At 56.3% G+C, this 24620-nt stretch overlaps 1 protein-coding gene across 3 annotated transcripts in view; it reads left to right on the top strand.

The window, feature by feature from the left end:
* ABR (ABR activator of RhoGEF and GTPase) overlaps window positions 1–24620 on the top strand; it is a 185348-nt gene that overhangs the window by 98235 nt on the left and 62493 nt on the right. For 2 of the 3 annotated variants that reach the window (XM_045571039.1, XM_036408488.2), the window contains exon 3: window positions 16220–16318. In XM_045571039.1, coding sequence (XP_045426995.1) covers window positions 16220–16318 — 99 coding nt within the window. Of the gene's footprint in view, window positions 1–7486; window positions 8212–16219; window positions 16319–24620 lie in introns of those variants that run through there. The other variant, XM_036408489.2, reaches the window with a different exon arrangement.

The following is a 24620-nucleotide window of genomic DNA, read 5'->3' as shown; positions in this document are numbered from 1 at the left end:
AGGAGAGCACGGAGGAGGCAGCCTTAGAGGAGGCAGTGTTCTGCCCGGGCACAGGTCAGGAAGGGCATTCTAGATGAAGGTGTAAGTTCTGGAGAAACCTCTGGAGGCTTAAGGAAAGGAGGATGGTCCCGTATGGCTTGGGGACGGGGCTCACTGGAAGAGGTGGGGGTGTAGCTGGGAGTGGGCTAGGGCTCCCCCTCTGCTGAACTCCCCCACCTTGATGCACGTGTACTGCCCTGTGTGTACTGGTCCTCACTGCCACCCTGGAGGTGGTGCTGTGATGACCCTCACTGACAGACCAGGGAACTCAGGCCCACGGAGGTTGAATGACTTGCCTTGGGTCACACAGCTTGGCAAGAAGCAGAGAGAGGATTCACGTCCAGCATCCAGAGGAGTTTTCTTTTGGTTTCATTTTTGCTTATTTGTTTTACTCTACAAACAGTGTCATGTCCTGGCTTGTACTCAGCATTCGCTTCACGTAGTTAAACTCTACTGGACGATTTTTGGAATGACTTCCACCACCACAGAGGAGGAGAAGGCAGGGGGAGGAGCCCCGCTGTCAGGAAGTGGGTGAATCTGATTCCATCCGCGGCTGCAGCCAACTCCGCCTGCCCCCGGCCCTGGCACTGGCTCAGGGAGGTCCGTTCTCGTTGGCCCAGGCACACGGAGCTCCAGCAGCTCTGGAAGTGGGGCTTGAGCTGCCGCCAAGAGAGTTGAGAGGCGAAGAGGAGGGAGGGAGGAGGGGCTTTAGGCCCAGGACAAGGCCCAAAGGCGAGACTGTACCTGGTCCTCTCCGGGGATGATGGCAGCCGCAGAGGTTGTTGTCAACAATGGGATCAGCTGAGTCACAGGCCAGAGCCCCACTGCCCTTGTTTGGGCCGGTGTGGCTTCCACTGGGCCCAGGGTGAGCAATGCGTTAGAAAGAGTAATCTGATGTCAGCGGCAGAAATGCCTTGAAGAATGGCCCTGACACTTCCTGCTCAAAACCCTTCCATGCCTTCCCTTTGTCATGTTGTCATACTGTCTGGGCCCTACCTGACGTGACCACTTGACCCCTGCCTACTTCTGTGGCCTCATCACCCATCCCCCCAAGGAGAATGTGCCTCGGACTTTGCCTGGCACACAGTGGATGCTCAGTGAATACTGGTTGAATGAATACTCGCCACCCACACCGGACTCACTTCACTTTGCCTCACACCGTCCTGTCTGCCCCCCAGCCCCCACGGGGTTGGCTTGCCCCCGATCGTTTCAAGGGGTGTCTTCATGTCACCTCTTTCCGTGACTCCCCCTTTGCTCCATCTGCCTGTCCTGTGCTCCGAGCTCACGCTGCTTTCCCAATCATAGCACTTAGCCCACTTCTTTTTTTCAACTTCTTCATTCTCCCTGATTACATCACTGGCAACTCTAACTTTACCGAGCTGCCTAATACAGAAAGTGAAAGTCTGAAGTTCCATCCTGCAAAGAAAACTTCCGCTAAGAATTGGTTCTGTGTTATGTGTCTCCTTTTTTTTTTTTTTTTCCTCCACGTGAGGTATTTATATATAGATAGATATACATAGATATGTGTACAGGCATCTATGTGTGTGTGTGTAAAGTGAGATCGCATTTCATGCTACTGGTGCTGTTGTGCAATTTGTTCTTATTCTAGTTAACAAGTGGACATCTTTGCATGTCAGTAAAGATACACCTCCTTTTTCTTTATGATGATGTGCAGCATTTTATGAACGTAGTTCACCTAGCCAATCCCCTTCGGATAGACATTTGAGCTGTTTCCAGTCTTTTACACGTATAAGCACCAGGGCAGTGAACATCTCTGTACATAATCTTTGCGACTTTGTAGAAATGTTTTTGTAGAAAATCCCTTGAAGTGGAGTTGCTGAGTCAGAGGGTGTGAACGTTTATTATCACCGTAGGTCTTTCCATATATTCTTTCTGGAAGAGTTGTGCCTCAGTGCTATCGTTGTGAGGCTGTGTGCCTCCCCGGCACTGCCTTGGGCTCACAAGGTCAGTCTGTCCCTGAGACGGACAGCTCCATGGAGGTGGACAGAGTGTCCTGTGTGTGGCTGTGCTCTGAATGCTGGCACAGTGCCTGGTGCACAGGAGGCAGTTAATAAATACTTGTTGATGGAGTGGGTAAGGGAATGAGGGGTAGAGAGAAGGCCATGGGTTGAAGTAGCTTTAAGAGTGTAGGCTTGCCCAGTGGTTGAGCATCGATCTATAGACCAGGTGGTCACAGTTCAATTCCCGGTCAGGACACATACCCGGGTTTTGGGCTCAATCCCCATTGTGGGGCATCAGGAGGCAGCCAATCAAAGATTCTCTCTCATCATTGATGTTTCTCTCCCTCTCTCCCTCTCCCTTCCTCTCTGAAATCAATAAAAATCTATTTTTTAAAAAGAGAAGAGAGCCGAAACCGGTTTGGCTCAGTGGATAGAGCGTCGGCCAGGGGACTGAAAGGTCCTGGGTTTGATTCCGGTCAAGGGCATGTACATTGGTTGCAGGCATATCCCCAGTAGGGGGTGTGCAAGAGGCAGCTAATCGATGATTCTCTTTCATTGACATTTCTAACTCTCTCTTTCTCTCTGTAAAAAATCAATAAATTAAATTAAAAAAAGATTAAATGACTTTAAAATAAATAAATAAACAAATAAATAAATAAAAAAGAGAAGAGAGCGTGGGCTTGGTGAGTGCCCATGGGGGAGTCCACACCCCTCACCCCCCAAGGTGTAGTTCTAGCCACTGCCCCTTTTCTCTCCCATCAGCTGAGCCTCCTGGTGTTCCTTACAAACCTTTTCCTTTCTCATCTCCCTCCCTTTGCCTGGAAACCCGCCCCCTTTTCTAGGTGCCTCCCAGACGCCACCCTCCTGGGAAGCTCTTCCTCTCAGCTCGGGTTAGGCCCTCTGACCTGTGGCCACGTGTTGATTAGTGAGGACACGGCCTTGTTTGTCCGTGTCTCCTTCGCCCCCTAAGGCTGAGAGCACTCCGTGGTGAGGGCTGTGTCTCCCAGGTTTGAGTGTTTGCAGTGCCAGGCCTTCTCTCTGGGCATGAACGAATGAACAGCTAGGACAGGCAGGAGCAGGAGTCAGCATGGAATATCACTGTGGTTGTACAGATGTGAGATGCTGCGGACCTTGGTTTGGGTGGTAGCTTTGGAAAAGGGAAAGAAGGAAGGCCGTGGCCAGTGTGGCTCAGTTGGTTGTGCATCGTCCCCGTGCACTGAAAGGTTGCCAGTTCCATTCCAGTCAGGGCATATGTCTGGGTTTTTGGCCTGATCCCTGGTAGGGAGCGTGCTGGAGGCAGCCGATTGATGTTTCGCTCTCACATTGATGTTTCTCTCTCTCCCTATCTCTCTAAAAATCAATACAATATCTTTTTAAAATGAGCAGAAAAGAAGGAAGGACCAAAGGGACTGGATAAAAGGGATGTGGGGCCTGAGGGAAGGAAGGTGGTGGCTCTGTGAACAGAAGTGGAGAAGCCAGAAGGGGAAGCTGGTGTAGGGAGGGGGAGGGGCCGACCGGCCTGGCTCTGGAGCTGAGGGGCCTGGACAGGACTTCCGAGTGAGGAGATGCCACACGCAGAGCTGAGCAAGCTGCAGGAGGCGCCCATGGTGAAGGACTAGCAATGGCCCAGAAATGAAAAGGGCTGAGTCCCCGAGGGCAGAGCAGAGGCCGAGGCCTGCGTCCTGGTGGGTGACACACATACAGGAGGCAGGAAGAAGAAGGATTTGCCTGCCCGGGTGATCAGATTTGCCAGCCCCAGTGCCGTCCTGCAAGCGGAGGGATTGGAAAATGTCCTGACTACAGTGGGAGGCCTCTGGTTTTGAGAAAAGGCCAGTTAGGGGCCTCTGGAGTGGAGCATCAGGAGCCGGGCTGAAGCAGGTGGAGCGGGGTGGACCCAGGGAGGAAGCTCAGGTCCAGGGCTGGCTCTGGGCATTTGCAGGGGAGCGGGAGGGAGCACCACTGGGACATGTGAGTCACCCTCCTCCATAGGGTGGATGGCATCTGAGCGGAGTCTGTGTGCCCGGTGGAGCTGGAATGGCATCCTAGTTACTCACCGGAATTTCCCGCCGACGGGGATGGGGTGACGTAGAAATGGCATGGGTATTGGGGAGCGGCTTCGGGGAGGTCTCAGAGTTAGGGGAAGAAGTGGACATCGGTCTTAACCATGCTGAAGAGAGACATGGGAATGGAGACGAGGATACTCTAGGACAGCGGTCACCAGCTGGGGGTCCGTGGACCACGGGTGGCCCCTGAAGTCCAGAAGGTTGGCGACCACTGCTCTCGGAGACTTTTCAGGGCACGGCCTGCTCCCTTGGGTGAGGGAAGGGACCAGGAGGGCCCCTGGGCTTTTAGGCCCTTCTCCCAGGCCACCTGCCTGGCTGGCCATAGGCGCAGCCCCTGCCCTGCAGGTGGAGCCTGGAGGATGGAGTCAGACGCTGTGGCCCAGAGCCCAGGTCTGGCACACGCGTGTCCTGGGGAGCGCCAGGCCTGGCTGTTCCCAGGCTCTGGGAATAGCCTCATCCATCCACCCAAACCAAATGAGGAATTGAGGCTGAAAGGGCCCTTCAGACGTGCCCTGGCTATTTATAACCGGCTCCGGCAGGGCCTGGGGAAAACTAGTGAGTGAGAGAGAGGGCGGGGTGTGGGGCGGGCGTGGCTCTGTGGAGCCCTGTCAGCCCTGAGTCCTGCCTCCAGTCCCTTGCATTTCAGCTTTGGAGACAGGGAGGAGCCTGTTACTGCTGAGGAAAGGCTCTGGACTCTAATAGAATAGCAGGAACCCTCTTTTCCCCCTTACCCTCCCCCCCACCCCACCCCACCCCCGCCCCGCGAGCTGAGAGCATCCACAGACCTTGGGGGAGAAGGTGGGATAAGAAATCATGCACATTCTTTCCTTTCCTTTTTCCCTCCTCTCTCCTCCTCAACCCTCCTCCCAGCTTGGAAGCTCAGCCAAGGGCCCTGTGTTGAGCCGAGGTGCCCGCTGGAGAGGAGAGGTGAGGGTACCAGGTGGGCCAAGGATGGTACCCGTATCCCCCCATTTTGGGATAAGTTTCCATGTGAGGTCCAGAGAGTTTGCCTCTTCCCCCTGTGGCCACACAGTAGCTGCCCCCTGAAGGGGATGTGACACGGGCATAAGGAGGCGGGTGGAGAAACAAACGTGAAATTGATGGATAGCCCAGACACTGTATCCTTCAGAGCCACAGTGGCAGGTCCTGGCAACAGTGTACTGGGAAAGAGAATTGTGAGCTGGAAGCATCAGGAAGATTACAGGGGAATCCCTGGCTGGAGATATGCTTGAGGGGCTGGAGGGAGATGTGGGCGGGGCGGGGTGTGTGGTGTGTGCTTGAATGGGGCTGGAGCTTCGGAGCTCACCACCCAGAATCTTGAGTTTTCGGTTGACCTACCTAGTTGGTGGCCCCCGTTATACAGGCTTATAAATTATAAAGATAAGCGGTGGGCTGGTAGGGTGTGAAGCTGAATTCGTTTCCAGTGAGGAAAGGGGGACAGAAGGTATATTCAGGAAATCCCCGTCCCCTTCCCCCGTCCCCTCCCAATCTTCTCTCAAAGAAACAACCAGATGCAAGAAGGCAGCGGCCTTGTCTGTGGGCCTACTTCAGGGCACAGATACGCATTTCATTTAGACCACACCATGGTTTATTTTTTTTAATTAGTTACTTTTTAAAAGAAAAATTTTTTTTTTTATTGATTTCAGAGAGGAAGGGAGAGGGAGAGAGAGCTAGAAACACCAATGATGAGAGAGAATCATTGATCAGCTGCCTCCTGCACGCCCCCTACTGGGGATGGAGCTGCAACCAGGCATATGTCCTTGACTGGAATCCAACCAGGGACTCTTCAGTCTCCAGGCCAAAGCTCTATCCCCTAAGCCACATGTGTCAAACACAAGGCCCTCGGGCCAAATCCGTCCCGCCAGGCCTTGCAATGAGGCCCGCACCTCGCTGTCATCACTGCACTCCGCTGCGTTTCCATCACAATGACAGTTTATGACTGTTCAGTAAACCATTCGGCCTGCGCGCGATTTAGGCTGGATTTTAGATTTTGGCCCCTTCTCTGATTGAGTTCGACACCCCTACCCTAAGCCAAACAGGCTAGGGCTTAAATTAGTTTACTTTCAATATTATTTTGTCTTGGTTTCAGGTGTGCAGCCTAGTGGTTAGACAATCATATACTTTACAAAGTATTTCCCCCATATTTCCAGCATCCACCTGGCACCATGCATAGTTACCATAATATTATCGACTGCTCTGTGGTTTTTATAAATGCAATTTACCTGTCATCATTTTTTAAAATCGAAAGGTATCACGTGAGAATCCAGATTCCCAGCTTTTTTCTCTTTAACAATCCAGGACAGGGCAGCCACCAGCTGGCCCGGAGCTGAGTGGCGGTTCCTGCAGCTCACCTGGCCCGCACCCCGCTCATTTTGCTGACTGATCTTATCTGCACCATCATGGGTGCTGGAGTTTGCAACCTTTGGCCTAGGTGTTGTGTTGTGAAAGAGTTTTTTCGGGTCCTGCCCAAACTCCTCCCCGATGAGAGTGGGTGAGTGTGCCACCTCTGAATCCAGGCTAGGGAACCAGAAGGTGCCCTTAACCCTCCGATGGATTCATCTTTTGTAACTGTTGAAGCAGCCAAGGGAAGCGGGGGTGAGGGGGGAAGAGAGGGGGGTGGACAGACTTGGCCATAGTCCCTGTCCTGGATCACCCTCTCCTGTGGTGTGGGCTCTATTGGGCCCAGGCCCCTCCTTTTTTTTTTTTTTTTTTTTAATTTCAGAGAGAGAGAGAGAGAGAGAGAAACATCAATGATGAGAATCATTGATTGGCTGCCTCCTGCACGCCCCCTACTGGAAATCCAGCCCGCGATCCTGGGCATGTGCCCTTGAACGGAATCGAACCCGGGACCCTTGAGTCTGCAGGCCGATGCTCTATCCACTGAGCCAAAACGGCTAGGGCCCAAGGCCCCTCTTGAGGGAAAAGATCCCTAAGAGGTGGAATGCCAATCTCAGCTGCATCTGTGAGCAGGAGATGGGGCCCCTCCCGCCACCCAGGTGGCCCCCCCGCTGCAGACCCCGCCTGGCACCGATTTCCGTTGGCTGCAGCGAGGCAGGCCAGGCATTCTTTGCACCGAGCCTTGCTCCCCCAGCCCGAGGCAGGCTGGAAACCGGTTTCTCACCCGGCCTCCGCCTCACCCCCGCCAAGGTGTCAGAGCCCGAGGCAGGGGTGAGAAGGGACTCGGGCTCTTGGGGATCCAAGGTGACACCCAAGCGGGCCGGGGTGGCCCGCGAGGCGGTGCGGGCAGCTGCGCCCGCGCTCCTCCCCCTGCGGCCCCCGCCCGCCCGGCCGCCCGGCCCGGAGGGAGAGAGGGGCTGTAAATAAAGCCTGTCTCTGCGAAGCCGGCCTCCCCTTGCGCCCGGCCCGGCTGCGGCCTCCTCGCCCCTCCTCCGCGCTCCACAAGCCTCCGCCAGCCGGCTGGCCCGGCGACCGCAGAGGGAACGGCTCCACCTCGCCAGCCCAGGCGTGCATTTCCTGTGCACTCGCAGCAAACGCGGACCTCGGCGCCCAGCGAGGGCGGGATCATCGCCGGGGCCGGCGGCGGCGGGGCGCCGGGACCGACCTCCGAGCGGCGGCCGAGGAGCGGGCCCCCTGCGCCCGGCCCGCGCGCAGCAGGAAGGCCCGGCGGCCGCGCAGGGGCGCCTCCCGCTCCGCCCGCTCCGCGCGCCTCCCCGCGCGGACAGCCCGGCCCGCGGCGGCGGGAGCGCGGCCCGGAGCAGCGGCGGCCAGGCCCGCGGGGCTGCCCCGGCGGCCCCGCTTCCCCTTTCTCGGGCCGGGAAGCGGCTGCAGGAAAAGGCTCATCATGGAGCCTCTCCTCGGGAGCCGGTGGCCGGGTGCCAGGGCCGCCGCGGCCAGCATGCTGGTGTAGGCCTGCCCCGCGCGCCCGTCCCCTCCCTCCGGGGCGGCGGCGGCCAGGGCTGCTGCTGCCACCGCTGCCGCCGTGCTGCTGCCGCCGCCGCCGCCGCTGCGTGGACCCTGCCGCTTCCTGTTTGCCCTCCGCGGCTCCGGCTGCCATGGAGGAGGAAGAGGAGGCGATAGGCCTCTTGGACAAGGTGCTGGAGGATGAAGACGTGTTTCTCCTGGAGGAATGCGAGCTGGGAACCCCGACCAGCCCTGGCTCAGGGTCCCCCTTCCTGGTGGCCGTGAAGGTGGGAACGTGACACGCCCTGGATGCTGGCGGAGGGAGGGGGCAGGGCGAGCGGCTCCCCGGAGCCGGGCGCGGGCCGGCATGGCTGCTGGGGGCACCGGCCTCGCTCTGCGGCGAGGGGCGGGCGCGTGCCCGCGAGGAGGGGACGCGCGGGGCTGCGCGCTCCGGGGCTGCGCGCTCGGCAGCTGCTCCTCCGGGAGCGGCGCTGGGCCTGCCGCCGCCCGCGGACCAGTTGTCCTGGGGGGAGTGGCCGCCGGCTCTGCCCGGCCGGGCCAGCTGTGCTTGGGGCTTTCGCTGGCGGTGACATGAGTCACCTGGCGGGCCTGGCCCTGGTGTGAGCCTGCTGCCCCAGAGGAGCTGGCTGACTTGAAACCAGGAGGCCTCCATTCATTGTTTCCATGGCAACCGTGGGATAAGTGCACTTAGGAAGTTCAGGCCAAGGGGGCCACTCTCTTTCTTTCTAGCAAGGAGACTTGGTGAGTCTGGGCTCGGGCAGGAGAGCGTTTGGAGAGAGGGAGGAAGGGCGGGAGGGAGAGCACCGAAGGTCACTGAGCTTCCTTGAAGGAAGAGGATGGGAGTTGCTGAAGAGGGGGAAGGTGACAGCTGGCTCTGAGGCAGAGGCCAGGCGGGCATATACGCGGGAAGCATCTGCTGGGCCCCAGCCCGCCCACTCGGGCTCCGTGCACTCTGGGCTGCAAGGCCCTTATCCTGTCAGGGAAGTTGCCCTAAAGCTAGAGCAGGAGGGGCGTGGCTGCATCAGTCCCCTCTCTGCACCTCCTCCCCAGGGCAGGGCTCCGTCTAAAAGCCACACCTGTGTTGCCTGAGGCATGGCACCGTCCCTCAGTCTTCCTTTCCCCTGAGCCCACTCCTAAGGGCTCTAACCTCAGCCTTCTGCTCACCTCCTTGCTGTGCTGTGGCCAGAAAGGAGGCCAGTTAGAAAGCATGGCAGCGAGTCCTTAGGCTGCAAGCCAGGCTGCCTGAAAAAAGGGCACCCATCTGCGGGGCACCCCCGAGGGCACCGGGCACGGGGCACTGCTGTGGGCAGGAGGCTGTCTCCAGCCTCTCTGGGCCTCTCGTCCCTCCTGTAAGATAGGATCCCAGCCCTGCCCCACCCACACTACAGACTGCTTCCTGGAGGAGCTAATGGAGGTAAAAATAGACGCAGCCCCAGGTGGATGGCTGAAGTGTGGAGCCTGGGTGGGGCGGAGCTGTAGGCCTGGGCGCTGCGCCACCGCCACCGTGAGGAGATGTAATGGGTGGTGGCTAGTGCCCCACCCTGACTCTCCCCTCTGGAGCTGCCTCCGAGCCCTGGGGGCAAGGCCTGTTCCTTAGTGGGCCCACGACAGCCCCTGTGCTTAGGGCCTGACCAGCCTCCCCGCCAGAAGCAGGACGGGAAAAGTGTGATTATGCACCAAGAACATAGCGTGTGGGGTTCCTCATGGACCCGCTCTGAGAAGCCCTTCCCAGCACAGATGGGGTCTGCTGATACACTGCCCTCACCCTGGGCTCTGGCTTCGGCCGCAGTCTCAGCCATCCTGCATCCCGCTTGGGACTGGAGGCATCTGCTGCTCTCCCTGTTCGCGAGGGCAGGCCCACCTGTGCTCACTGAGGAATGCCGTGCAGGCTGGTGCTTGGCCGGCGCCCAGTGAATGTGTGGAATGAGCGGGGCTCGACGGGGCTTGCAAAGGGTGTACCGTGTGCCTGGCCCGGCTCCATCGCAGAGGCGTTCTAAGGAGACGACGGCACATGGATGCCGAGAGATCCTGGGCACCCCTCACACGCACAGTGCCGCGCCTCCCTGTGCCTGTGAGTCCTCCCCTCCGCCCGGCTGCCTCCGTGTTCCGGACTTGTCCCCGGCGCCGGGGAGGGGGCCTTCCAGGCCTCTGGTCTCATCCTGAACCCCTCTAGGGCGCCTTCCTCCTGCCCAGGCCAGGCTGTCACCAGAGGGAGCAGACAAGCAGGGTGGCCCGAGATAGAGGGTGAGGGGGCTCATCGATTCACTCAACAAACACTGCCGGGTTGCGTTCTCTTCCAAGCGCTTCCTTGGCCCGAGGAGATGAGATGCTCCGAGAATTCACAGTTCAGGGTCAGGGGGCAGGTGTACAGGTGACAGCAATATCACCAGGGCCAAGGAGGAGGGTTCTGAGAAAAGGGGACTAACTCCAGAGGAGGAGAGATCGCGCCTTGTTGAGTTGGGGTTGGACAGGGTGCACGTGTGCGGTTCCGGGGGCATTTCTGGCGTGCATGCTCCTGCCCGGGGCCGCGCACCAGCTTGGCACGCTCCTGTAAGACCGTCTCTTTTCCAGCCGCTGGTAGGAATCCAAGACGGTTCTGTCTTTTCTATTACTTTGCTTCAGGAGTGCTTACCTTAAATAGTCGTCATGTTCCTCGAGCAGATGTCCAGATGCCAGGCCTATACATCAATCCTGTTTCAGTGTAATTTCCAAGACACTTCATCTTCTCAGGGGACAGGTGTGAAGATGGCAGTGGTTTTCAACAGAAATGGGGGGACGGGGCGGGGGGGGGGGCTGCTGTGTCTCTCAGCCCACCCTCCCCTTTGAGGAGTTAATGATCTATCAACGAACAATAATGTGGATACTGATGGCAGCATCACTCCCAGCAGTGAAGTGCGGCACACGTTCCAAAAGTTTGCGATACCATTCTGTTTAAAGGTGCGGAGGGCGATACAAATGCTGCCATTGAAAGGGAGCTCATTTGTCAGGAATAAGAATCCTTTTATAATGCAGATTAACCCCTCAGGTGTTATTCGGTGCCAATTTTTAAAAAAAGTATATATATTTTATTGATTTTTTTTTTTACAGAGAGGAAGGGAGAGGGACAGAGAGCTAGAAATATCAATGAGAGAGAATCATCGATCAGCTGCCTCCTGCACACTCCCTACTGGGGATGTGCCCACAACCAAGGTACATGCCCTTGACCGGAATTGAACCTGGGACCCTTGAGTCTGCAGGCCGATGCTCTATCCACAGAGCCAAACCGGTTTCGGCTCGGTGCCAGTTTTTAATGGATGGTCTGACATGCATGCCTAGATTTCTGTGTCGTCTGCCCAGATCACTTCTCCCTCACGGGCAGTGAGGGCCGCACCTGTGGCTCCCACGTGGATGTTTCCCGAAGTGGGGGCCGCATAGATGATTTCAGGTGGCGCCTGGATATGTATTTTGCACTTGGAATAGGTAGGTAGCTGTTTTCACGTATGTTAGGGAGAATATAAGTTGTGCATCTTTCCTGTGATTTCAGACGTCATGCTGGGATAAGGCCGTGCCTTTAAGAAGTCAGTTGTAAAGAACACTGTTAGGTAAATGGTAGTGCAGGGGGATGTGAGTAGGACACAGCTGCAAAGGTGGGATTCGAACAGCTGAAGCTTGGAAACATTGCTGGATCTCGGGGGGCCTGTCCAAAGCGTCAGACACCCGGGAGCCCAGAATCCGGGGATCCTCCCGTAGGAGAGTGGGCTTGGGGTTTCGTCTGTCCCCCAGCAGCTGCCCCTGTCCTCTCTGCTCGTTATTCTGCTGAGGAATTCGCCAGCAGACACCTCCCCGGTATCTAGCTCTGAGGAGAGGAGGCGGCAGGGGGGGGGGGGGGGGTCCTGCCTTGTCTCAACCCAGAGAAGGGCTGGCCAGCCTGCGGCGGATGCTTGGCCTGGACACAGCTCCCAAGCGCAGCGGCACCTGCTCTGAGCAGACCCCGCTGGGCGCTCCTGGCAAACTGGCGTGGTCCCTGAGCGGGATTCTGTGCGTGTGCAGCCGCTTGGCCCAGGTTCTGGCTCACAGGCAGCTCTGCCTCTTCAGTCCTCCTGGTTGTCTTGGAGGAGATCACAGCTCCTGGACAGATGGGCTTGGCCTGGCCTAGAGCTCAGGGCCTTTTTTTAGTCCCTGCTGCAGGAGACTGGCCAGAGCTGGCCCCTGCCAGAGGGACCTGACCTCTTGGATTTGGGGCCCTCGGGCCGAAGACTGTGGGACTGCAGGTTGTGTAAAACGCTGGGGATGAAGGAGCCCACCGTGGCCGCGTTTCATAAGCTCCCCGCGGGGAGGAAGTGGGGTGGTGTCACTGAGAGGGCAGCTTTCCTGTGCTGGGGGAACCTGACCTCTGTAGAGAGCTCGCCCTGGAGATGCTGGCACGTGGCGGGCTTTGTGGGACAGATACTGGCTCCCTCGTAGCTGGCACCTGGCGAGGTGTGAATGAGATAATGGTGAGCCCTGACATTTTATGAGAGAAGAACAGCCCCCAAAGGGCCCTGGCTGGGTAGCTTAGTTGGTTAGAGTGTCATCCTTATCAACCAAGGTTGCCGGTTCGATTTCAGGTCAGGACACATACAGAAATCAAGCAGTGAGTCCTGGCTGGAAGAAAAGATGCACTTGGGTTTCCAGTTGGGGCTCGTGCCTGGGTTGGGGGTTCGATTCCTGCTTGAGGAGCCTGCAAAATGTGTGTGTGTGTTTGGGGGGGGGGGGTAGAAACAGCCGATCAATGTTTCTCAAAACCATTAAAAACATCCGTGAATCACCAGGTCTTCACTCTGGTCCTGTCCCAGCCAGCTCTGCTGTGCAGCTCAGTGTTCCCCGAGTGCCTCTCAGGCCCCCAGACAAGCCCTTGGTTGGCAGAAGTTAGGAGGGGAATGGGGTGCAGCCAGCAAGGGTGGGCCCCCTACACGGAGGGAGAGCTCCCACGTGTCAGGCTGGGAGGCAGCAGGCCCGGCCCGGCTCCGAGCACTGGTCTTGCTCCTCCGAGGGAGGGTGTGCGGCCCCCTGCCAGGTGGGCGGCTCCGGGCCGCTGGCCGTTTCCAGTCTGTGGCTCGGGAGAGTAACGGTAGCACCTTCCGGGTTGTGGGGCTTCAGTGCGTTATCCACGGAAGCACTTAGAACAGTGCCTGGCACTCGGGAAGGCATCGATACGTAACCACTGTCCTTCCCTACAGCGTGGCCGTGGCGCCCACACTCGTTTCCTAATGTCACTGCAGCAAATGGCCGCACAGTCAGTGGCTTAAAACAACACATTTATTCGCTCACGCACGCCGACGAGGGCCAGCTGGCCTGCTCACCTTCTGGAGGCGCTGGGGAGGGCATCCGTGTCCGCCTGAGTCTTTTCCAGCGCCTAGGGGCCTCCTGCATTCCCTGGCCCATGGGATGTCTTCCGTCAGCCTGTCCCTCCCTGCCTGCCCTCTCCTTCTGTGCTCATTGTCTCTCTGACCCTCTTGCCCACCTCTCACCGGACTCTAAGGGCCCACCGATAGGTAGTCCAGGACAACTCATCTAAAAATCCTTAACTTCGTCATTTCTGCCAAGTCCCTTTTGCCACATGAGATCTCGTAGCCACATGTGTGGGGGGTTGTGGAGTGGACCTCTTTGGCACGACGTTCTTCTACCACTGGGTCAGAGACCACTCCAGAGACGGGTGGGGGAGCAGCCTCCAGGCTCACCTGGGGAAGGCTGCCCGCGTGTGAGCTCACCAGGGCGGGAGGCAGCCGGGTTCCGGGGAGCCATGCTTCTGGGGACTTGGGAGATTTCCGACAGCTTCGCACGGCTCTCCCCGGCTGTGCTCAGGGCGAGCTGTTGAGGATCTGCTTGAGACTCCAGGTGAGCATCCGATGCTTGAGAACGCGTGAGGACATTATCCGAGCAGTGGGATAGCACGGGATTCATTGCCCCAGGCCTGGGGTCAGATTCCAGGCTCTGTGACCCTCTTTTAAGTCCTGTTTATTTCTGTGTGTGATGAGAAAATACAGAAAATACAGTACCACCCCACGGAGGCCTTTGGAGGCCAGATGAGAGAGGGGAAAGAACTCACAAGCCTTCCTCCATGTTAGGTGCCCACACGGGAGGGGTGTCACATGGATGTCATGGAATGTCCCTGGGCTCCAGGGAGTGCACAGGCACCCTTCGAAGTCCACGGGCAGGTCACGGACCAGGGCCCCCGTCAGGTTCGGGGGTCGATGCAGCAGACTCCACACAACAAGAGGCGCTGCAGGCCAGGGAGACCGCAGCTGTGCCCCGAGGGGAGGTGGGCTCAGACAGGAGAAGAGCGGGTCGGGTCACAGAAGGCACTGAGGCTGCAGGTGCCCAGAGGCTGGAACAGCTCTGGCCTGTGGGGAAGGCAGAGCGATGGCTGCGGGGGATGGAAGGGTGGGGAGAGGCTCTGGAAGCCGCTGACGGTGTTTAAATACGCTGGGGCCCGTGTTACAATTTACACGGACTGGTTTTGTTTTCTTGGTAACGTCTTTTTCTCCCACTAGATGATAAGCTGCACGAGAGTAGGGACTACTGTGTTTGCTTCCTGTTCTATCTATGGGGTCTGGGAGCATTCGGTAGATATTTGTTGAGTGAAGAAATAAGTGGATGAAGAACTTAACTCCGTGATCGGCAAACTGCGGCTCTCGAGCCACATGGGGCTCTTTGGCTCCTTGATTGTGGCTCTTTCACAAAATACCATGGCCTGGGCGACTCTGTGTTGAAGAAGTGGCGTTAGAAGAAGTTTAAGTTGAAAAAATGTGGCTCTCCGAAGAAATTTCAATTGTTGAGCTGTTGATATTCGGCTCTGTTGATTAATTGGTTTACCGACCACTGGCTTAACTGGATCTCCAGATAATTACATTTTGCTGTGTTGTCCTAAGTCCTTGACAAACATCAGGTGGAAGGTGGTGTTCTCAGAAGACGATCTGGCGCTGGTGTGCGGAGTGGAGGGAGGGGCGGGGGCAGTGGGAAGAGCCGGCCACCGGGTGGGGTGCTGAGGGCCTAGGCCACGAGGGGAGGAGTGGAATCGGAGGGAAGAGCCTTGGTAAGAGATGAGCAAGATGGGCATTCAGAGGCCTGACCTCCACCATGGGGGGGAGGTGGAGCGGGGAGGTCAGTGCTGCACAGAGTGAGGCAGTCAGGAAATGGTAGGAGGGGTGCAAGGTTAAGATTGAGGGCCCCAATGGGGGGGATGAGGACAATTATGTGATACCATAATCAATAAAATTTTTAAAAAATAATTTAAAAAATAAATATTAACAGGGGGGAAAAAAGATTGAGGGCCCCGTAGCTGGTTACCGCCTTTCTTTTCTTTATTGTTGTTATAAATTTTTTAATCCTCACCAGTGATTTGCTCTTTGATGAAGGGAGGGAGGAAGGGAGAGAAATAGACAATGATCGTTTGCCCTCATACCCAACCTACCAAGGGGTGTAGGAGGATGAAGGGGATTGATGCTCCAACAACCGAGCCTCCTGCCCGGGCCACAGCTGGCACCTCTTGCTGGGAATGTGAACCCCCGGGGACGGGAGGATAAAGTCAGGTGCAGCTGAAAGGCCACAGGCTGGGCTTCCCATGGCCACTTTCGGCCCATCCTTTCTCCCCCTCCTCTGCTTACAGGTCACTTCCTCTGGGAGCGCCACGCCCTCTCTGTGCCCTTCCACGCGGCATGCCCGCCTCACCACGATTCCGATTTCCCTCCTTAACTACGTCCCCACACTCATGAGGCCAGGTCCTTTGTGATCTTGCTCACTATTATGAGGCGGAATAGGTGGGTGAACGGGCATCAAATAAGGAAATGTGGGAAACGGATGAGAGAAACAAAGCAAGAAGCTCACGTAGGAGCCCCAGCCGGTTTGCCTCAGTGGGAAGAGCATCGGCCTGCGGACCAAAGGGTCCCGGGTTCAATTCCAGTCCGGGGCAAGTACCTTGGTTGCAGGCTCTTCCCCGATCTGTGCAGGAGGCAACCAAACGTGTTTCTCTCACATTGATATTCCTGTCTTTCCCTCTCTCTTCTCCTCTCCCCCCCCCAAAAAAAAAAGAAAAAAAAGAAAAGAAAATCAATGGAAAAATATCCTCAGGTGCGGATTAACAAAACAAACAAAACAAAACAAGCTAGTGGAATATGGTGGTTGCTTTTCCCTTTATATTTTTGTATTTGCCAGATTTTCTAACAGGTAGATGTGGCATTTACCCCATACAACAGTGTCAGTGAGAGAGAGAAAAGGAGAAAACAGGCCACTCAGCATTCTGGTTTGCTCTCACAGGTGGAGGCAGGGAAAGGCCTGGAGATGAGGAAGCTGGTCCTCTCGGGGTTCCTGGCCAGCGAGGAGATCTACATCAACCAGCTGGAGGCCCTGCTGCTGGTGAGTACACGCTCCGATGGACACGGTCACGCTCCTAACTGCTTTCGGAGTCGGAAGGAACGAGGACCTGAACCAGCAGCTGGGGTCATTGCCAGCAACGGGCCGCGTCCCTCAGCCCCCGCCTCCATCACCCGCCCAGGGAGAGGCGGGAGCAGAGGCCCCACGAGGTTGGGGGCGGCCAACGCTCCATCACCCATGACCATGGCACGGGCGTTACTAGTCGATCTGTCCAGGTGGGGTCTGCCCACCACTTCCACCCTGGACCCTGGGCGGGGAGTGCTCCACCCGCCAATCACACTGAGACCTTTGTCAGTGCTGGTCCCGGTCCTCCCTCCTGCCTGCGGTAGGGGAGCATTCGCCGCACCCAGGGCTCCCTGGCAGGAAATGTGAGGCGGAGGGCGCTCTGCCGTTCGGAGACAGGCCAGCCAGCGCCGGGGCGTCAGGCCAACCGCAGCCCTTGGTGAAGGTCCTCGGTTTGCTCTCCGAGCCGGAGGCATGGTGGTGAGAATCCTGTGGAAAGGTTTAGCTGATTTGACACAATGGGTGACGCCAGAAGACTGTTAAGGTGTTTTCCGAGGGGAAGAGGACTGCTCAGGTGTGAGACGTTTCTGCCTGTGGAGAAAGCGCTGTCGGTCGCACCTGAATTTGAACGGGAGGGGATTGTGGCGCCTGGAGTTCTAGGTCAGGAGAAGCGCCTTCTCACAGGGATTGGTGGGTGCCGTGGTTGTGCTTTTAAGATGTCGTCACCCGGTGTCCCAGGGGGCGCGGCGCGTATTAGCCAAGGGGTAACGGCTGAAATGTGCAGGTGCTTCGTGACACGCTGGGCTGAGTTTGTGGTCACTCTCGCCGGCGCTTATTGGAAGGCACAGTCGTGCTTTCCAGTGAAGGACACTGTGGCAGGTCAGGGATGGCTCTGGCCTGGGGCGGAGCTGGGGCAGGACTCTGCTCTGCCCTTAATGACAGCCTTACTGCACTGTTTTACAAACTGGGCGTCTTTATATATATATATATATATATATATATATATATATATATATATATATATATATATATATTTTTTTTTTTTTTTTTTTTTTTTTTTTTTTTTTTACAGAGAGGAAGGGAGAGGGATAGAGAGTTAGAAACATCGATCCGCTGCCTCCTGCACACCCCCCACTGGGGATGTGCCGGCAACCAAAGTGTATGCCCTTGACCGGAATCGAACCTGGGACCCTGAGTCCACAGGCTGATGCTCTGTCCACTGAGCCAAACCTGTTAACGCACAAACTGAGCGTCTTGACTATGAATGGTTTGGACCAGCATTTAAATACAAACGAGAAAGAAAGTACCAGCACCTGTCTCATAATAAGCACCCTATCTGAAACGTTGGTGTGTTGTATGTACAGTATGTGTATATTATATACTGTATATATACATATATATGTATATACTGGCCCATATTATATATATGTATACATAATATACATATATACTGGCCCATGTTATTCTTTACATGGCTTTGGGCAAGCCATGCATATCGTCCTGGAGCCTCAGTTTCCCCGTATAAGGATGAGAATAACACCATTACCATCTCTTCTCCATGGGGTTGAGAGGACCAGGTGACCCTTTTGGGACCTGGTACAATGCCAGGACCCTAGGCCCTCAAATACATGGTGTCCCCCAAAATGTACACACACGCCCAATTACAAAGTCCGTGTTTATTGACACAGAGCTCATTTTCAGAACTTAAAGGAACCTACAGAAATGAGTAATTTTTGTGTGTCAGCGCCTGTTTTCGTACTGAAGGCCGTTCTGATCCAGGCACTGCTGATGATGTGAAGCACTGAAATCCTAAGCATCAGGCATCATTGTGGTAGTGTTCTCGCGCCCTCAGTTCGTCGGCTGTTGCCGGTTTTGTACCATAAACTTTTTCTTTTATGTATCCCCATTAAAAAAAAAAAAAAAAAGTCTAGTGGCATTTTATGACAAATTTTCTTTGTTTAAAACTTAGTCTGGCTTCACCCATTATTTCACATCAGTTAAACCTGGAAAGGGATGAGAGCTAAGTGATTGATTAAATTTGTCACAGTGTGTACACATTTGGTTTGGACACCCTGTGTTAACTGAAAGAGGGAGAACAGGCAGATGACCAGCCAGATACCTGTGAAATGCACCTCACAGACTACGAATAACAGCACCAAAATTCCGGGGCGTGGCTGTCATTACGAAGAGGATAGGTATTTGAAAGGAGTTCAAAAAAAGGAAGAGGGGTCGGACTCTCCATCCCCCCTTGACTACTTACTAGCTCTAGGCCTTCAGCAGATTAATGAACGCGTGCGCCTCGGTTTCTCCATCTGCAAGCTGGGTATACTAATATTAGCACAGCAGGTGCCTGTTATAATGTTGATGAGATGCCTTAGAGCTGTGGTCCGGCAAACTGCGGCTCTTCGGCCCCTTGAGCGTGGCTCTTCCACAAAATACCACGGCCTGGGCGAGTCTATTTTGAAGAAGTGGCGTTAGAAGAAGTTTACGTTTAACAAATTTCGATCATTGTACTGTTGATATTTCGCTGTGTTGACTGAGTTTGCCGACCACTGGCTTAGAGACTTAACTCTTGTTTATGTCAGTTAGCCTATGGTAAAATTAGTTCCGATTTAAGCCACGGAACCTATCAAAGGCATTGAGGACTTAACTGTTCCAGGGGTTGCTGTGAGGATCCTATGAGTTTGTACAGGAAGCTCTTAGGAAAGAGCCCCACGTATTAGCTGATCCTATTATTTCTCCAGTGCCGGAGAGCCTGCATGTTAGGGCCTGTTTGTCTCTGTCAACACAGCCTTTCCCTGCGGGAAGGGGAGGCCCAGTTCTCATTGCTTATCTGTCATTGGGCCCGACTGGAGTTTCCGTTTGTTGGCAAAGATAACCACAGATTTAGGGGCCCAGGCGCTCCCCTCCCCGCCTCTCCTTCAGCTCTCGCCCCAGAGGCAAAAACTGAGGCTGAGGCCCCTCCTCTCCCCCCAGTTTGCTCATCCTGGGCCCCTGATTGGTTCTTTCTTGAGCGGAGGCCAGGGAGGGCGGGATCAGCTGGAAGGCCTGTTGGGGCTGGAGAGCTCAGGAAGAGAGGGCAGGACCCTCCCCAGCCACAGCCTCAGATGCTTATGCCTCCGACACAGGGCTCAAGCCCTCTTCCCCTCCTCCTTAGCTGGGAGCCCGCCCCGCTCAGCTGCCTGGCAGCTAAGCCCTTTGCTTTTTGGGGTGAGCTGACAAAGGGGCTCGGAGGAGAAGAAAACCTGTCCTCTCTGAGCTCTCTCTCCCCCCACCCCCAGACCTTCTCATCACCCCGCCCCCATCCCCACAGCTTTGCTCTTGGGGTGTGACTGTTCTCAGCTTTGCACTTCCTGATATGCCAGCGGGGAGGTGTGTGTGTGTGTGTGTGTGTGTGTGTGTACCTAAGTCTATGTACACACACAGGGACACCCACAGGAGCCTCTGTTCCTGCCCCCTGGGTGCTGGCTGGGCAAGGCTTGGTCCTCTGGAACCTTCCACATTCCTGGGGGCTCTGATTACCTGAGAGACTGGGCTAAGGGGGAGGGGGGGGAGGAAGGGAGACAAACCAAATTCTGTATCTCCTCCTCCTCCTGCTTCCTCCTCCCTCCCCCCTCCCTCCTTCCCTCCCTCTTCCCACCCTCCTCCTCCTTCTGCTTCCTCCTCCTCCTCCCTCCCCCCTCCTTCCCTCCTTCTTTTTCCCTCCTTGTTCCTCCCTCCTCCCTCTTCTCTCCCACTCTCTCCCCTGGGTTCTGCAGCTGGCTGCACCCTCACCTACCGCACCCCCCACCCCAGGCCACGCTGTCATTCTGGCAGTTTGGCCCATGGGTGCAGGCTCTTTGTCTGTGAAATAGGTTACTGATGCCCAGCTCCTGGGCCCTGGGAGCCGGAGGCCGAGGTGAGAGTGGGCAGCTGGCAGGCCTTCTGGGACAGGAGGCAGAGGAAGTGGGCTGGCTTCTTTCCCCTGTTTTGAGAGGCAGGGCTGGAGCAATGACAGCGTGAACGCCGCGGGGAGTTGGAACTGCGGCCTGTCTCCCTGAGAAGCCCCTCGTGGGAAACGGAGAGCCAGGGCTGGCTCTGAGGTCCGGGGTCCTCCTGAGGATTCCCTTTCTGCCCTGACAGGTGGAGAGCCGCGGCCCAGCTAGAGGGGGAACTGGCAGGCTGGCTCTGCGGCACAGGAACGGTGAAACCGCGGAGACCTGTATTTGGGGGTGCACCAGGTAGCCATAACTGCCGCCCTAGCCGGTTTGGCTCAGTGGACAGAGCGCTGGCCCGAGGACTGAAGGGTCCCGGGTTCGATTCCAGCCAAGGGCATGTGCCTAGGTTGTAGTCTTCCTCTGGTCTCTCTCACATTGATGCTTCTCTCTCTCTCCCTCCCTTCCACTCTATCTAAAAAACAATGGAAACATCCCTGGAGAGGATTTAAAAATAATAATAATAATAATAATAATAATAGCCAAAACCGGTTTGGCTCGGTGGATAGAGCATCAGCCTGCGGACTGAAAGGTCTCAGGTTCGATTCCGGTCAAGGGCATGTACCCTGGTTGCAGGCACATCCCAGTGAGGGAGTGTGCAAGAGGCAGCTGATCGATGACTCTCTCTCATCAGTGTTTCTAACTATCCCTCCCTCTTCCTCTCTGTAAAAAATCAATTATATATATATATATATATATATATATATATATATATATTTAAATAATAATAATAAAACTGTCTTCAAGGGTCTCTGGCCAGCCAGGAACACACACCCAGTGCTCCCCGCCAAGTGAAATCCGGGCTAGGACCAAGGGTCCCAGCCTGCCCTGAGAGCCGTCTGATGCCCCCGCGGAGGCCTGTCCGTGTGACCGCGCTGGGAGCGCCGCTCCTTCCCCTTTTGCAGGCGGAGCGGGCGTTTGGAGGAAGCGGAGTGGTTGCGTGGTGTCCCTGTGTGGGCGGCACATGAGCGCTTCCCCTGCAGCCTCTGAGAAGTCCCGCTCCTGTGTCTTCCCAGGCCGGCCTTGCCCCTGTGCCTCATCCCCTCCTCGGAGGGGTGGACTTGGCGGGGACAGGGGAGAGTGGTCTGGGCTCTGTGGTGGCTCGGACCCTCCCCTGGCTCCTGGGCGGAAGGAATAAGGATGAATACCCAGTGGTCCTGAGAGCCCACTCTGCGTCCTTCACGGAGGGCTGGGAGCCCCGAGGCTGAGGGTGGCCACAGCTTCATGGCGGGGGGCGGGGGAGAACAGTATTCCTCTTTCCCTGGCTCCTGGTGCCTTCTGTCTCCCTGCCCCGCATGCTTACCCAGGCCCCACCCCTCTACCCACTCACATCTTCCCAACCTTCAAGGCCTGCTCCCGTCACCTCCTCCGGGAAGCCCGCCGAGTTGCACCAGCACAACCTTGAGACCAAGTCATGGGATGGCCTGTCTTGCTTTTGTCCACTAAGATGGTTCATGTGTGCTGGTCCAGTTTACCCAAACAGAGTATTATTCTCTAGAGCAGTGTTTCCCAGAGTGTGATATGCGTACCCCCAGGGGTACGGGAAGAGTTTGGTGGGGGTACGCATTGCACCGGAGTTTGGTGGGGATATGCACTGCACCGTGCTTAGCTGCGCCTAATTCTGCGTTCTCATGAGTACGAGGGGTACTCAGCGTTACGAAAATCATAGAAGGGGTACACATATGTCAAAGATTTGGGAAACACTGGTGTAGAGCAAGGGTCGTGAGTCACAAAAATCATCTCCTGAAAAGAAAAATGGACCCCATCACTCCCCTGCTTCAGCCCCTCCGGGGAAAGCCAGATCCCTGCTTGGGCTTAAAAGCCGCATCCCGTTCCCTGCACCGTCCTCCCACAGCCCTCCCCTCCCCCTGTGCTCTGCGCACAGACCCGCTGGCTGTGTCCCAGGGCCTCTCTCTAGCCAGTTCCTGCCTCGGGACTGGGCGTGAGGCAGTCTGCCTGGGACTCGGTCCCCTTGGTCCTTCTTCCACGTCAGGGTGAATGTCCTCGTCAGCAGGGTCTCAGGGCCTCTCCTTCCCCTTCCCCCAGGGCGTGCGTGCCTGAGATTATGTGCCTGGTAATTTCCTCGTGTCCGGTCTGTCCCCCCTACTAGATGGGAGGCTCCGTCGGGCCAGGGATTTGTGAATCCCGGGACACACGCCTTCAAACCCCCCACCCCAGTCCAGCCTCACGTAGTTAGGCACTTGGTACATTACTTGTGGGGTGAGTAGTAATCGTAGCAGCTAAGGTTTTGGATCACCTTCTGTGTGCCAGGTACCTGCTCACTATTTTATATAAACATCAGAGTTCTTAAGAAGGTTTTACACACGGGGCTGCTGAGGTCCAGAGGTGCGCGGTGACTGCCCACAGCTGTTAGATTTGGGCCTGCACCAGCCGTGCGAACCCTAGCGAGGAGCTGGCCAGGAAGGGTTTGTCGGTTTCGCCCAGAGGGTCAGGAGGAGGGCTTCTGCTTTTTCTTGCCTTTTTCATCACGTCTGGGCGTTTTTAGAGCTGAGAGGATGAGGGGCCAGGAGCTGGAGGACTGTCTGGGTGCTCGAGTGGATGGAACTTCCTCTTGTGCACAAACGTGGGCTCTGCCACCACCAGATGGGAGGGTGGAATGAGGCGTGGCTGGGAGTTCGGCTGCTGTGGCCAGCTTCGCTGGAGGCCGTTTCTCAAAGACTATCTCTAAGGTCTCTCTCCAGCCCAGCACTGTGTTGCCCGTTTCCTGCAAAGCTCACGACCCAATTCTGGGACACAGTGGGGAACAGCTCTGGTGGGTCCACACCTGCCCCCTAACTTCTTGCTGTTCCTGGGTCTCCAGAGCCACCCAGACTAAGTCAACAGCCTCCTGCCGCACACCAGCCACGTCTGACTCCGGCTTCTGTCTTCCCTGGGAAACATGCCCGCCCCTCCCATGCCTTCTCTTTGTGGCAGGCTCTCGGACCCTGTCTCCTGGGGGGCCTTTGAGATGCAGTCTGGGCATCTTGCAGGGCTTTGGGCTGAAGGAAGGTCAACCAAAGAGGATCTCTTTATCCTTCAGGATCAGTTGTTTGGTTTCAGCTTGAATTTTAATAGTGCTTTTTAAGAATATATTTGTACTAGAGGCCCAGAGCACAAATTTGTGCACAGGTAAGGTTCGACTGGCCTGCCTTGATGGGGGCTGATTGGGGCCGGGCTGGTGGGGTAGGAGGGGAGAGAGGGGGTGTGGGAGGTTGGCCGGCCAGCCCTGCCTCTGATTGGGCCAGTTGGCCGGCTGTAGTGGGCATCATAGTGACCAGTTGTTCTGGTCATTCTGGCGTTCTGGTCACTGGCTTTTTATACCATATAGATTGATTTCAGAGAGGAAGGGAGAGGAAGAGAAAGAGAGAAACATCTATGATGAGAGAGAATCATTGATTAGCTGCCTCCTGCACACCCCACACCAGGGACTGAGCCCACAACCTGGGCATATGCCCTGGCCAGGAATCGAACCGTGACCTCCTGGTTCTCAGGTCAGTGCTCAACCTCTGGCCGGGCTATGAATTTTACTACCTTTTTATTTTAAGTATAAAATTCCTGTTTACTCACTGGAGGTGATTGGGGAAGTATGGAACGTCATACTGAAGAAAGTACACACAAGCCCCATTATCCCAGTGCTCCCGCTGGGCATGGAGATGATGGATGGCTTCAGCTCCCAGCCGGTGCGGGGGATGGCCCTGAGTTATTATTGCCTGTCATCGCGCCCTCTCCACCTTCTGGCCGTGGGGCATCTCGGTGTAGGCAACAGCGATGACAGGTGGGTTTCATCCTTCACGTCAGCCTGGGCATGGAGAGCGAGGCTGAGGCTGCAGGAAGGTCACTGTGAGCACGCAGCAATGCCTGCCGCAGGCACAGAAAGCGGGCGGTGGCCTGTGTGTCTCTGGACCAAGTGACGGGAGCTTGAAACGTCAGAACAGCCGAGACTGGTCTTGGGTCTCTTCAAGACTCCACCTCCAAATCCTAGCATCACGTTTTCCTTCTCGGTCGCTTCCCCTGGAGTGAGCCAAGAGCTCGTGACCGAGCAGCAGGCCCCCGTGGGAAGAAGACGTGGAGCCTCTGAAACCGAGAAGCGAGCCTCATACAGGCCGGAGGCCGGGCTCTTCAGGCGTGAGGGGTGCGGGACATGTGTCCCGGTGCCACCCCTCGCACCAGGCAGGGCTGCTGGGCCAGGCGGGCTCTGGCTCTCAGGGTCCCTCTCCCTGCAGGTGCCCATGCTGGGGCCGGGGGCAGCACTACACCCCATGACCCACACCTCAGGCCCACCGGTGGTCCCTGAGGTCCGAAAGGGT

This window comes from Pipistrellus kuhlii, unplaced genomic scaffold (assembly GCF_014108245.1).
Source record: "Pipistrellus kuhlii isolate mPipKuh1 unplaced genomic scaffold, mPipKuh1.p scaffold_m20_p_39, whole genome shotgun sequence".
Lineage (NCBI taxonomy): Eukaryota > Metazoa > Chordata > Mammalia > Chiroptera > Vespertilionidae > Pipistrellus > Pipistrellus kuhlii.
Note: the sequence above shows the minus strand (reverse complement) of the source record. Positions and strands in the feature narration are given on the sequence as shown.